This window comes from Myotis yumanensis, unplaced genomic scaffold (assembly GCF_028538775.1).
Source record: "Myotis yumanensis isolate MYYU_CA2020_CCGP unplaced genomic scaffold, mMyoYum1.0.hap1 SCAF_1, whole genome shotgun sequence".
NCBI lineage: Eukaryota > Metazoa > Chordata > Mammalia > Chiroptera > Vespertilionidae > Myotis > Myotis yumanensis.
This window is the reverse complement of record NW_027223752.1, coordinates 209057610-209070717: the sequence shown is the minus strand read 5'-3', so window position 1 is coordinate 209070717 and position 13108 is coordinate 209057610. Positions and strand designations below refer to the sequence as shown.

At 43.3% G+C, this 13108-nt stretch overlaps 1 protein-coding gene across 2 annotated transcripts in view; it reads right to left on the bottom strand.

Moving 5' to 3' along the window:
- The window catches only part of USP46 (ubiquitin specific peptidase 46), a 60391-nt gene that overhangs the window by 21312 nt on the left and 25971 nt on the right, over positions 1-13108 (bottom strand). Inside the window, exons 2-4 of one of the 2 annotated variants that reach the window (XM_070396707.1) lie at positions 11145-11252; positions 6343-6556; positions 4708-4937 (exon numbers count right to left, since the gene is read on the bottom strand). In XM_070396707.1, the coding sequence (XP_070252808.1) occupies positions 4708-4937; positions 6343-6556; positions 11145-11252 (552 nt within the window). The remainder of the gene's footprint in view (positions 1-4707; positions 4938-6342; positions 6557-11144; positions 11253-13108) is intronic. The other variant, XM_070396715.1, reaches the window with a different exon arrangement.

Below are 13108 nucleotides of genomic sequence, written 5' to 3'. Positions count from 1 at the left end.
TAGAACAAATTAATTTATAGGGTATACATATAAATCATGAGCTTTGCTAAGTTTCTGAGTCATAAAAATCATATTCAAATGTGCTTTTAAATCCAGAGATTCCTTTCCTGGGCTTATTAGAAAAGGTGACCAGGCAGGAGCCCCATGCTGTTCAGCCAGGGCCTGAAAATGCGCTGGCCTTGAGCAATGCCAATACGGTGGACTTGGGACAAGTGGCAACTACAACCCACCTGGACCCCAGGGACTCAATCACACCTGGCCACACCACCCACCCCACTCCTCTTCTGTGAAGAGCTCAGAAGCTCTACTGGATCAACTTCTTTTAAAAAAAAAACAGGGACAGATCCAAAGACAGAGAAACAGCGATCAGACTATCAATCCCCAGAGGGAAAGTAGGGGAGGGTGGGGGTAAGAGGAAGAGATCAACCAAAGGACTTGTATGCATGCATATAAGCCAAACCAATGGACACGGACAACAGGGGGATGAGAGCATGAGTGTGGGGGGAGGAGGGGAGGTTGGGGGGGATGAGGACACATTTGTAATACTTAACCAATAAAGAAATTTAGAAAAATAGATGTTTTTATTGATTTCAGAGAGATGAAGGGAAAGGGAGAGAGAGAGAGAGAGAGAGAGAGAGAGAGAGAGAGAGAAACATCAATGACGAGAAAGAATCACTGATTGGCTGCCTCCCGTATGCCCCCTACTGGGGATCAAGCCCTAATAGAGAAGCAAATGGTGACCTCCTGGTTCTTTCGTCGACGCTCAACCACTGAGCCACACCGACTGCGCTCCCGGATCAATTTTAACCCCTGCAAACAAAGCAAGAAGGAGCTGTACTATCGGGAGTTAATAAAGCGGTTCTGTAGACAATCTCTGGCTCCAGTAACAGACAGAAATGTGTCTTAAAGCCACTGAGAAGCACTGAAAACCACCAGTTAGCAGAGCAAAGACTCCATGTTAACGGAAAGGAAGAAAATTAACAACAACAAAATTGAGCTCCAACGGGTCCTGCAGATCTTATGAACCAAGCCAAGAACCGCCAAGGCAGCGCTGAGGCTGCTCTGCAAAACCCCCATGCCTCAGTTCTGAAGAGCCTTGCTCCAGGTTACCCAGGGAGTCAGCACTGAATTACCGCCCTTAAAATAGTCTCTCCAGGTCTCCTGCAGAATGAAACTGTTTGTCTCCATAAATCGGCAGTTGACATTTGTACAGCAATCACAAGCAACATTTACAAAGGGTGAGACCCAGAAAAAAAAAAAAATGATTGTTTTCTGAAAGCATGAAGGCTCCCACAAAGAGTTTTCCACAATTGGAGGAACTGGCAGCCAGGCAGCTACAATGGCGAGCTTCCCCGGGGGCTAATTTGCTGCTCGGGATCTGGTGCAGTTTCTTCCCACTGCGAGATTTCACACATGTGGGGCCTGGCAATTCTGACTGAAGCGCCTTCTGCAGGCTGCCTGCCCTGAGCAGAGGACCTTACTGGAAGGGGGCCTGCGTTTCTCATCCTGGGCAGGAAAGCTTCAACCCTAAGTGTTCTTTCACTCCAAGTCCTCAACATTTTACAGGACAAAAAAATAAAGCCTGCAGGGTGTGTATTTCCTTAGAAAGTAGAGAGCTTTCTAACAATTAGAGCTTTCTAAAAATGGAATGCATCTCCTCAGGAGATTAAGTTCCCTGTCTCTGGACAGGGTCCAGTAGATGACCAACTGGCTAGGACGACACAGAAGGGACTGGGGCACAGGGCGAGAAAGGATTAGGTGACTCCTAGGATCCTGTTCAGTTATTAAAGGACCTAAGAAAATGGAGGTGATTATCCCAGAAAATCCAGGGGAAAAACACTCTTGCCTCAAATCATCTAGTACTCATTTGGGAGGAATTAATGTAAGAATCAATCTGATTGCCCCAGAAAGACATCCCCACCTACTCTCATTCATCCCACAAACTAACCATAAATGGTTGGAATCCCATTATCACAAACTCTACAGGGTCATCCAAAATCTATAGAGAAATCTTTGGGCTCAGGTTTCCCCTCTATGGTGACCCTGCAGAAATAACAGACTAGGTGATAGCTTTTTCAATACAAATATTTGAGATGCAATATTTGCATTTGCTGGGATCACAGACAACAAAGAAACTACAAATAAAACTGAGCCTCCCAGCTGAGCCTTCCTGAAAATCCAGACACTGGAAGATGGATTTAGTTATGTGTTTATTTCAAAGATTTAAAAAAATAAAATAAAACCATTTCATTGATCCAAAAGCAGGCCAGAGAGAAAACAAAATATAAAATAGGTGTGTTAAATAAAAACAAAGAGTAGGATGGTAAAAACATACTGCCATTTACTACGCATTTCAAACACCACCACAGATGTTTCCAGAATGTGGGAAATTCTACGGGACAAATAACCTGATTTCTTCAACAAATAAACCGGAAGGAAAAAAAATGGGGGGTGGGGTAACCTATAGATTAAGACAGAGACTAACCAAATGCAATGTGTGGACTATGTATGAATCCTTATTTGAATTAAGCAACTGCTAAAAAAATATATATGAGATGAGAAAATTCCAGAGAAACTGAGTGAATAATGGTTTAAAGAAATTATTTTAAAAGTAACTGTGCTTATGTTTAAAATAAAAAGATTGCTTTCCTTTTAGAGATACAGAACAAAGTACAGACAGTCCTCGGGTTACGTCGTTTCATGGTTAAGTCGCCATCTCCCATCTATTTATAAAAAAAAAAAAAAGTTCCATCATTTCGACGTATGTACATTTGTGCTTTATGTTTTTTATTATTGATTTACCACAAGTAAAGGTCAGGAATTGTTATCTTGTTTTTAAATTTCTTTTACTGTATCACTTCATTACTGCTGTGTATGTGCTCCATGTGAGTGACCTAGGTGCTTATGTAGGTGGGTTCCGACTTACGGCGAAAATCGTGTTACGTGGCACCGTAGGAACGGATCTCTGACGTAACCCAAGGACCTACTATAATGAAGAAACTACAAGTAAAATGATATGTTACCTGAAATTTGCTTAAAAATAGACCAGTTTGATGTTGAGAGAGAGTGCATGGAATAAGAGATGAACAAGAAGGGCCAATGTATTAACAATCACTGATCCCAAGTAATACACACATGGAATTTATTACACTATCTAATGCTGTATTCATATGAATTTCACTGGGATGTAAAATACAAAGGAATGAAAGGAGAAAGGGAAGAAAAACAGATATCTAGATAGAGAAGTACGTATAGAAAATGTTTTGGCAGGACGTATTCCAAAATGTCCCGTTGTTATCTCTGGGCTAATGTGGCATCTCTGAGTGGGAAGATTACTGGTAACCTTTAGTCTCTTTTTGCTTAGCTATGTCCTTTTTTTTTTTTTTTACAATGAACAAATCAGAATGTTAATTCCAAAATTGTTTATAAGGATAGAAGGAAGACTGTCTGAAAACGAAGAGCCTTCCATTTAAATCCACATTCTTGACTACTTCTGTGTAGAAAATGTTTTGGCAGGGGTTATAGCCCCTTTACAAAATCTGATGAAAGCTATTATCTCCTCAGAAAAAATGCACAATCCTACAGAATTTTTCATGCAATGTCAAGAAACTCGAAGATCCCTGAGGAACCCATAGACTTCCTACGCTGTTAGTAATTATAATAACTAATAATATCTAACATTTTTTGCATACTTCCTATGTGCCAAGCATGTTTCTAAGTGTTTTACAAATGTTAACTCATTTATGCCCCCAGCAACCCTAGGAGATAGGCACTGTCATCATCCTCAATTTACAGATGAGGAGAGTGAGGTCAGAGAGGTGGAATAATTTGCACAGGGCCTCACAGCTACCGAGTGGCTGAGCCAACATTCCAACTTGGCCGCCTGGCTGCAGAGCTGGGTTCTACCTACCATATTTTGCAGCCACATACAGACGTAAATCAAGTATACCAAGCAAACATAACATCCTGAATCATATTCTGGAGATCACATCTTCAGATCCAACTAACACCACATGCCTACATACCATGTGCCAGACTCATCCAAGCACTAAGCTCACCCGGCCCTCACAATTGCAATCGAAGGGAATTGCAGTCTCCTGACTTCAAGCTCACCATACCACACAGCTGATTCCCTTAAAGTCAGAGAGATGGTCAAAGTCACACATGGCCTCCTTGGAACCAAAATCTTTTCAAGATAACTGGTGGGGGTCCAGCACAACAGTTCAATCTGTGGGCTCTAAAATTTGCCCAGGAAGCAAAGCAATCCAGTTGCTAAGAAGTGCCCTAGTCACTCTACTTTAGCCAGTGGAGACAACTTAGATCAGCGGTTCTCAACCTGTGGGTCGCGACCCCTTTGGTGATCGAACGACCCTTTCACAGTGGTCGCCTAAGACCATCCTGCATATCAGATATTTACATTACGATTCGTAACAGTAGCAACATTACAATTATGAAGTAGCAACAAAAATAATTTTATGGTTGGGTCACAACATGAGGAACTGTATTTAAAGGGCCAGAAGGTTGAGAACCACTGACTTAGATGGAGACATGCTTGCAAACCTTTGCACCTGAGGTTCATATACGTAAGTAGAAGTGTCTGCATGTACTGAAGACAAATGCTGACACTATACCACATTGCACTCACACGCAACCTGGCCTCTACAAATACATACGAGCCTACGACATGCGAGCCCGACCAATGCTTACAGTTTCACAGTTCAAGCATCGAGTTTCATTGGTGAGCGTTCCCTGAAAAATCTCATGGACCCAGGTGAGTTCTGGTTTGTTGTTCTCTGCAGGTTCATTCATGTTGCCATTTTTTAATTTCCCATTTTGTTTCTCCTGTTTCTTCTCTTCCTGCAGGATGTCCGCAATAGTGTTTAGCAAATAGTTTAAAAATTCGTGAGCATCCTGCTGCATGTAGTTATCAAAGAGATCTGGAAAAGAGAGGGCCATTATTTCAGTCTCTGGTCCTTAAAAAGCAAACAAAAATGCTCAATTTTACAGGCGACACTTCAGTTTTTATATTGAAAGGGGGAACAAGTATGCAATATATTCATCTCTTTTGGCAACTTCAATAGGTAAGTTTGAAAAGGATTTTTGGTCATGTTCATTTTTTACTGCCCACCAAGAACTGAATTTCATGTATTTCCTTAAAGTCATCATGTAAATAAAAAGCTAGCAAAATTTCTTTACTCTACAAAAAAAAAAAATAGTAGAAATTACTTGATAAGTTTCCTGATAAAATATCAATGTTTAATATGATGTGACCACCAATGATCAATTATTCATTCTGTAATTTATCCAGAGTAACCGGAGTCTCTTCCCAAAGATCACACTGAACCCTGGACCAGCCTGGAAGCAGCTTCATTGAGCACATACGGGAGACGAGGGATGTATGTGAGAATGAGTCTACCCGACAGTGTCCTGAAACCAACACAAATGATTCCAAAAGCCGACTGCTGGTCCCTGCCGTACGGACACACAATCTAGAGATGAGTGCAGCTGTGAGACTTCATTATCAATCATGCTCACAACGAGACGCAGGCGTGCTCTGCTGCCTTCTCGGGTTACTTTTATTCTGGTGCATATAAGCTACAACACCTTTAAGAGGCAGCAATCAAATTAAATGAGACTTTATAAAACAAACATCTGATTAACTCTGCAAATCTGTTGGAGTAAGGCTGAAATCTAGGATAATCACAAGTTGCCATCTCAAATATTTCTATAGTCAGAAAAATTACCAAGGCAAAACTTCTGGAATAACCTAGTCTCTACCACCACTTGCCTGCCCTGCCAAAATGACAGAAAAGGCAGAAAAAAAATCAGGCGACAGCAGGACATTTTTATCATAGAAAGGTATCAATTTAATACCCTTTGTCTTAGGTAAATAAAAATGAGAGGTATTATTTTTAAATAGCAGAGGCCCTGATTAGGAAATATGCATTTACTTTAATCACTTATAACAAGTCTATAAGACAGTACTATTTCATTCAATTATTGCATCAATCTATTTCTTCCAATCAGTGTCCTACTTAGAAGGCTGTTTGGGGCAAATTTTCCTCTTACAATGATCGTACCTTCCAAATATGAAGCAAATAAAAAGACCATTCCAAAGTGAAATGGCAAATCTGAATTTTTAAAGCATATTTTTAATCTAGTTTTGTTTTATGTATACTGGGTAGAAAAGAAAAAATATATTTTCTTTAAAAAACTATATTTGAGTAGTTGGCCATACTATTTCCCCCTGGGGGAAATGAAGGACTCATTCTGAGGATACATAGAGACTGTCCATTCTCCTTATTTCAGACCCTGACACACATTCATCTCCACACTACTCACCATTCTCTTTTCTCAGCCTTGAAATGAACTTCTTTGGTGGGATCACGCCAACCTTCTTCTTCTGCGTGGCAATGCTGTGGAAAAGGTCTGCCAGGCACGTCAACAAGTTTTCCTTCTTTTTTTGCTGGGCCTTGTATGCCAGCACATTCTCACGGAACGGCCGGCAGAAGTACAGGGCCTGAAGCACAGAGTTACAGTAGCACGTGTTCCCGAACTGCCAAAGGACAACAGGTCTGGGTCAGATCACGGCCCGGGACACGCCACCTCTGGAAGGGGTCGGGAGAGGGAGAAGGCCCCCTCCAGGAACCAGCCAGCCTGGAGTCCCTGCCTCAGAGTCCTGCTCGCCATGTCAGAGAACGAGTAACCACCGGGGACCAGCTGACCAGCAGGGGATGAACAGTCTGCATAGCCTGGTGCCTCTCTAGCCCATTAGCATCTCTTAAAAGGTCAGAAGCACTCTGCCTGGATAAAAAAAACTCTAATGAGACCTTCTGGTTCTTAAAAAAACTCAACATAACACGGAGGCCCAGAAAGGCAGCTGGCTAAATAAGAGATACTACACCGTAGCACATCAAAACTCCTCTGACAGCAAAAAGAAAAACCCCAATCACAAAGAAACCCAGGAACTAGGAGCCACTTGCTCAGATGAAACAGCCTTAACTGAATGGGACTTATTTCAGTTTTTCTCTCTCAAGATGCTAGCAGCCTGCCCACTGGCTTCAGACCACATTTCCTCGCTTTCTCCAGAGCAACAGAAGCAAGGAGGTGCCTCCCCTCCTTCAGTCATCCCACAGCCTCCTCCCTCGTAACTCCTACATCACCCTCGCTCTTGCTTCTGCCAAGATGGCGATACGAGAGCCCTCAGCTCTTGGTCTCCTGCAGTCAGATCAGGGCCCCTGCAGGAGTATTTGGTGCCTCTCAAAACCCACAGACACTCAGATGATGATTAAAGAGGGAAAAAGTCGTCATCTCGCTGGCTTTGCTGACTGGAAAACCAACTCTATAAGAGCACAGCAGAGACGATCACTTCAGAATTTTCCCTACACGTAAAATGAAAAGGGAAAAAACTAAGGAAATAATAAGATTAAAACCATTGATAGCAAAACGCTGTGTAAGACTGAAACAGGACATGAGCATCTTCTCAGGACTGGCTGTTGGCTTGCATGCCGTTCACCCAGCAGCCAGACAGACGCTCCGCCATGCTTACCGTGACATTTCTACGTATGCTAAGATAGAACAGCTCCTATTTTTACATATTTTAATCCACTTGGACACAATTATGTAATAGGAGGCAAACTTTTTTTTTTTTTGTTAATCCTCACCAAAGGAAATTTTTTCCATTGCGTTTTAGAGAGAGTGGAAAGGAGTGGAGAGGGGGAATGTAAGGGGGGAGGGGGAGGGGGGGAGAGAGATAGAGAGAGAGAGAATGAAATATCACCGTGGGAAAGACACACCAATTGGCTGCCTCTCACAATCACCCCGACCAGGCCAGGGATGGAACCTGCAAACCCAGGTAACGTGCCCTTGACCGGAATCAAACCTGTGACCCTCCAGTGCACAGGCCGATGCTCCAACCACTGGGCAACACCAGCCAGAGTGAGACAAACCTCTTTTTACAGAAAAGCTGGACTGCCCATGAATTACCTTTCAAAGTGAACATACAGCTATTAATGAATTTAGGTCTCACAATGCTCCCACAACCTAGGCCAGTGATGGCGAACCTTTTGAGCTCGGCGTGTCAGCATTTTGAAAAACCCTAACAACTCTGGTGCCGTGTCACATATAGAACTTTTTTGATATCTGCAACCATAGTAAAACAAAGATTTATATTTTTGATATTTATTTTATATATTTAAATGCCATTTTATTTATTTATTTATTTATTTTTTTCGCTTAAAGTATTACAAAGGGTATTACATAAGTGTCCTTTTTTCCCTCCCGCCCTTGACAAACCCCTACCCTCTTAAATGCCATTTAACAAAGAAAAATCAACCAAAAAAATGAGTTTGCGTGTCACTTCTGACATGCATGTCATAGGTTCGCCATCACTGACCTAGGCCTTACTTCTTTCTTCCCCACAGTCTGCACTTGTATTCTCCTTAGCCAGGGCAGAATTCCCACAACTTGGATATCTTCAGGGAGCATAAGCAGAGGCCTGTGCACAATGGCTAAACAATAAATAATATTAAAATGAGACGTCAGCATTTCGTCAGCACGATGCCCTATATCCCTGTACTTCCTCCTTCCATTACTTTTCTCTTTTACGCAATGTGTTGCCTTTACCCAAATACCCTCCGTAACACTTGGTCTTAATCCAATGGACAACTCCTGGAGAAGAAAGGAACTAACATTCACCAGGTGTCCACAATGTACTGCAGCCTCATGTCAAGGTCTTCAATGGGAGCTCTGACTGACCCTTCACTATAAACCAGGGGTCCTCAAACTACGGCCCGCGGGCCACATGCAAATACAAATATTGTATTTGTTCCCGTTTTGTTTTTTTACTTCAAAATAAGATATGTGCAGTGTGCATAGGAATTTGTTCATAGTTTTTTTTTTTAAACTATAGTCAGGCCCTCCAACGGTCTGAGGGACAGTGAACTGGCCCCCTGTTTAAAAAGTCTGAGGACCCCTGCTATGAACCATTGATTTCCACTTTACAGACGGAGAAAGGAGGCTCAGAGAGGTCAAATGACTTGCCCAAGATCAGACAGCTAGCGAAAGGCATAGGCAGAGCTCAGACTTGGGCCTGTATTACTTTGAAGCCAATATCCATTCTATTATAATCACAGGTAGCATTCACTTACAGAGAATATTTCCAGACTCCTCCGTGGAAATTACTGCCTATCCCACCTGAGTACTGACTGACTATACTCAGAGCAGTTGTTCCAGAAAATCGGGTGCTTGTGAATTAACACCTGATGTCACTTACAGCTCCACCTCAGAAGGAAGCTGACGAGGGTGGTGGGTGATACTGCCTCACTACTTGGTCATAATCAACTTTTCAAGGAAGCAGAGCCTGGTAAGTCGGGCCATAAACAAGGGAGCAGTGCTGAGCACAGATGAAACCAAGCCAAGGAATTTTGAGATAAACCGGTCCCCCATCCCACCCATGCTTCAGGCACCACCACCAAGTTATATTGTTAAACACTTACTGGTGATGAGTTGGAAACACTTTTAAAACTCCGATTGTGCCCTGACCGGTTTGGCTCAGTGGATAGAGCGTCGGCCTGCGGACTCAAGGGTCTCAGGTTCGATTCCGGTCAAGGGCATGTACCTTGGTTGCGGGCACATCCCCAGTACGGGGTGTGCAGGAGGCAGCTGACCGATGTTTCTCTCTCATCGATGTTTCTCACTCTCTATTCCTCTCCCTTCCTCTCTGTAAGAAATCAATAAAAATATTTAAAAAAAAAAAAACTCCGATTGTACTGATGTATCTGAAACAGACTGCCTGAGGAGTCTATACATCCAGAGGACAAAGAGAGAGCATATGAAAGCAGATTTCGCTACAGAAGTTAATAAAATATCCTCTCAAAGGTATGTGTACAGTGGAAATCCTTTACAACAGTGGTCGCCAACCCGTGGTCCACGGACTACTGGTGGTCCATGAGGTCCGAAAGGTTGGCGACCGCTGCTTTAAAATATGGGTGGGGGAAAATGAGAACCTGACGCAATAATGCAGTAGTTAAACCAGTGGTTCTCAACCTTCCTAAAGCCAAGACCCTTTAATACAGTTCCTCATGTTGTGGTGACCCCCAACCATAAAATTGTTTTCGTTGCTACTTCATAACTGTAATTTTGCTACTGTAAACAATATGTAATTATATATGTGTTTTCCGATGGTCTTAGGCGACCCCCGTGAAAGGGTTGTTGGACCCCTAAAGGGGTCGTGACCCACAGGTTGAGAACCACTGAGTAAAACCCTTTTTTCTGAGATAACTCACATTTTCAAAATCTGGACTAAATTTCCCCCTCCCCAACATTTGCCACTTCTGGTAACTAAAGAGCATGAACAATTATCTAAAAATTTTTTATGAAAATGGCAGTGGAGCCCTAGCTGGTTGCTCAGTGGTTAGAGCGTCCATCCTCAGACCAAAGGGTCTCAGGTTCAATTCCTGGTCAAGGGGAACCAACATACCTTGGTTGCAGACTCAATCCCTGGCCCCAATTGGGCATGAGCAGGAGGCAACTAATCTATGCGTCAATCCATGTGTCTCTCACATCGATGCTTTACGCGCTCGTGCACGCGCGCTCACTCTCTCTCTCTTTCCCTCCCTCTGCCCTCCTTTTCACTCTCTAAAAAAAATATCCACACTCCTGGGGTGAGGATTAAAAAAAAAAAAGAATCAGAGAAAGACAAGTATCACATGATCACACTCATATGTGGAATCTAAGTAACAAAATAAACTGATGAACAAAGCAGATCCAGAGAGATCCAGAGACATGGACACATAGAACAGAGTGCAGAATCTCAGAGGGAATTCAGGAGAAGGTGGGTGGGTGAGAGACAATCAACCAAAGGCCTTGTATGCATATATGTATAACCCATGGACACAGACAATAGGGTGCTGAAGGCCTGGGGCGAGGGGCTAGGTTGTGGAGGCGGGCTGGAGGGGGTCAATGGGGGGGAAAAGGGGACATATGTAATACTTTCAATAATAAAGAATGATTTTTAAAAACGAAAATGGCAGTGAAATTGCTTCAAGTATTTTTAAATATTTGATAAAGATAATACATTTTAATAGTTTCAACAATAAAGATAAATTAAACAATGAAATAATAATACATTTTTAAATACTTACATTGACCAATCCGAAGTAGTGCTCATTGACGGGAAACTGCTCTGGGCCGATGTCTTTTTCCAGAGCAGAGGCATTGGTGCCCTGCAAGAGAAAACACCGAGAGCTCTGCTGCATGTAAAAGAGACAAGAAAGTAAAATGATACTTGAGAGGCCACTTGAGACAAGCATCTCCCCTGGCTGCCCTGGTGTTCGATGTTCATGCGGAAAGAAAAGGGGTCAGAAGTAAAGCAGCCGTAAATCCTCTCTTCGTCTAACTTCATCGTCCCTCAGATCTGTTCTTCCTGACTTCAACTGTCTTCTACTGAGAAAGGAGGTTCCAGACAAGCAAATGAGCAAACTGTCACTAGGAGCTTCTGAACAGCCCGACTGGTGTGGCCCAGTGGTTGAGCGCCAACCCATGAAGCAGGAGAACACGGTTCGATTCCCAGTTAAGGCACATGCCAGGGTTGTGGGCTCGACCCCCAGTGGAGGGCGTGCAGGAGACAGCCGAATGATGATTCTCTCTCATCACTGATATTTCTAGCTCTTCCCCTTCCTTCCTCTGAAATCAATAAAGACATTTTTTTAAAGGGCTGCTGAATAGAACCTTCTAAGCTCAGATAGCGTCAGCCGCTTTAATAATCTTTAGTGGTTAGTTAGAATCATGCCGTCGCTTTCAAAGTCAATGTCTTCATTCTGATAGATGGGTCACACACCCACAGATCGGGCACCACTCCAGGCTCTCCCAATGGAACAGTGGACAAAGTGGACTTGGGTGCCTGCTCTCATGGAGCTCACATTTCAGTGGTTGAAGACAGAAAAAGCAAATAAACTGGACAGAGGTGGTAAGCGCAGTGGAGAAAAACAAAGTAGGAAATGAGGGTAGGGGGCCAGGGAGGATGGGGTGAAGGGGGCCATGGTGGAGTGGGTGGTAGAAGGTGGATAGTTGCAGCTTTAAGTAGGGTGGTCAGGGAAGGCCTGACTGAGAAAGTGAAATGTCCAAGGAATATTGTGGATAATGGAGGAGTACGATTTAAAAACTAACAATTCCCAAATGCATCAAATTGGTAAGCCACATGAACCCAACCAACTCTCCAACACAATGATAGTAACAGTCCCTGGGAGCTCCTACCACGTGCCAGGGATTGCGCTATTTACTCTCACAACAATCCTATAGTTACTACTATAATCCGCATTTAACAGATAGACCAGATAGCTCAGAAGGGTTAAAAACCTATCCGAGGACCACAGTGGCAGAGCTGGGACTTGAACCGGGAGTCAGACTTAGGAGCCCTAGAGCTTAACCAAATGCTATGCAGAGCAATCCTATTGATAAACACCACCATTTACTGAGCCCCGCTAAGCGGCAGGGGCACCAGCATTACCACCTTGACTGTCATTCCTGCCGGGGGCCTGGGTGAGTTCAGTGCCACGAGGTAAGGAGTTTGAGGGTGGAGGGCAGGATCAGCGCCCTGTGCACGGCGGCTCCATCCTACCACCTTCTCGTGTTCTCAGGCGTCATGAGGACCCCGGTTCACAGAATCTCAGACTTAGGAGGGAGATATTTTGAAAAGGAAAAGAAAAAGACTGTTATGTTTTATTTAAAAAAAAGTAAACCTGCTGCTGCTACTTATTCTGGACTAATGTAATTATCATCTCCCGTCACAGGAAGAAATGGTCAAAAAGTGGGTTGAGAACCAGTCAAAATGGTCACGTCAATAAACACCATTAAATGTAAAATAACCCAATTCTATGCAAAGAAGAGCAGCAGAAATAGCACACGCCAGCCCCTTATCATACCATTCTGTTTTCCCTTGTTTTCTAGGTCCACATGCTGCTCCACGATCCACATTCCTGTCCCTTCAACTAGGATGGAATTCTCTGGTCATCTGTGTGCACAGCAGTTTCACTACTGCCTTGTGTGCACGCACATGAGCACATGCGGGGGTTTTCACTGCCTTCACAATAATGCAACCCCAAATACA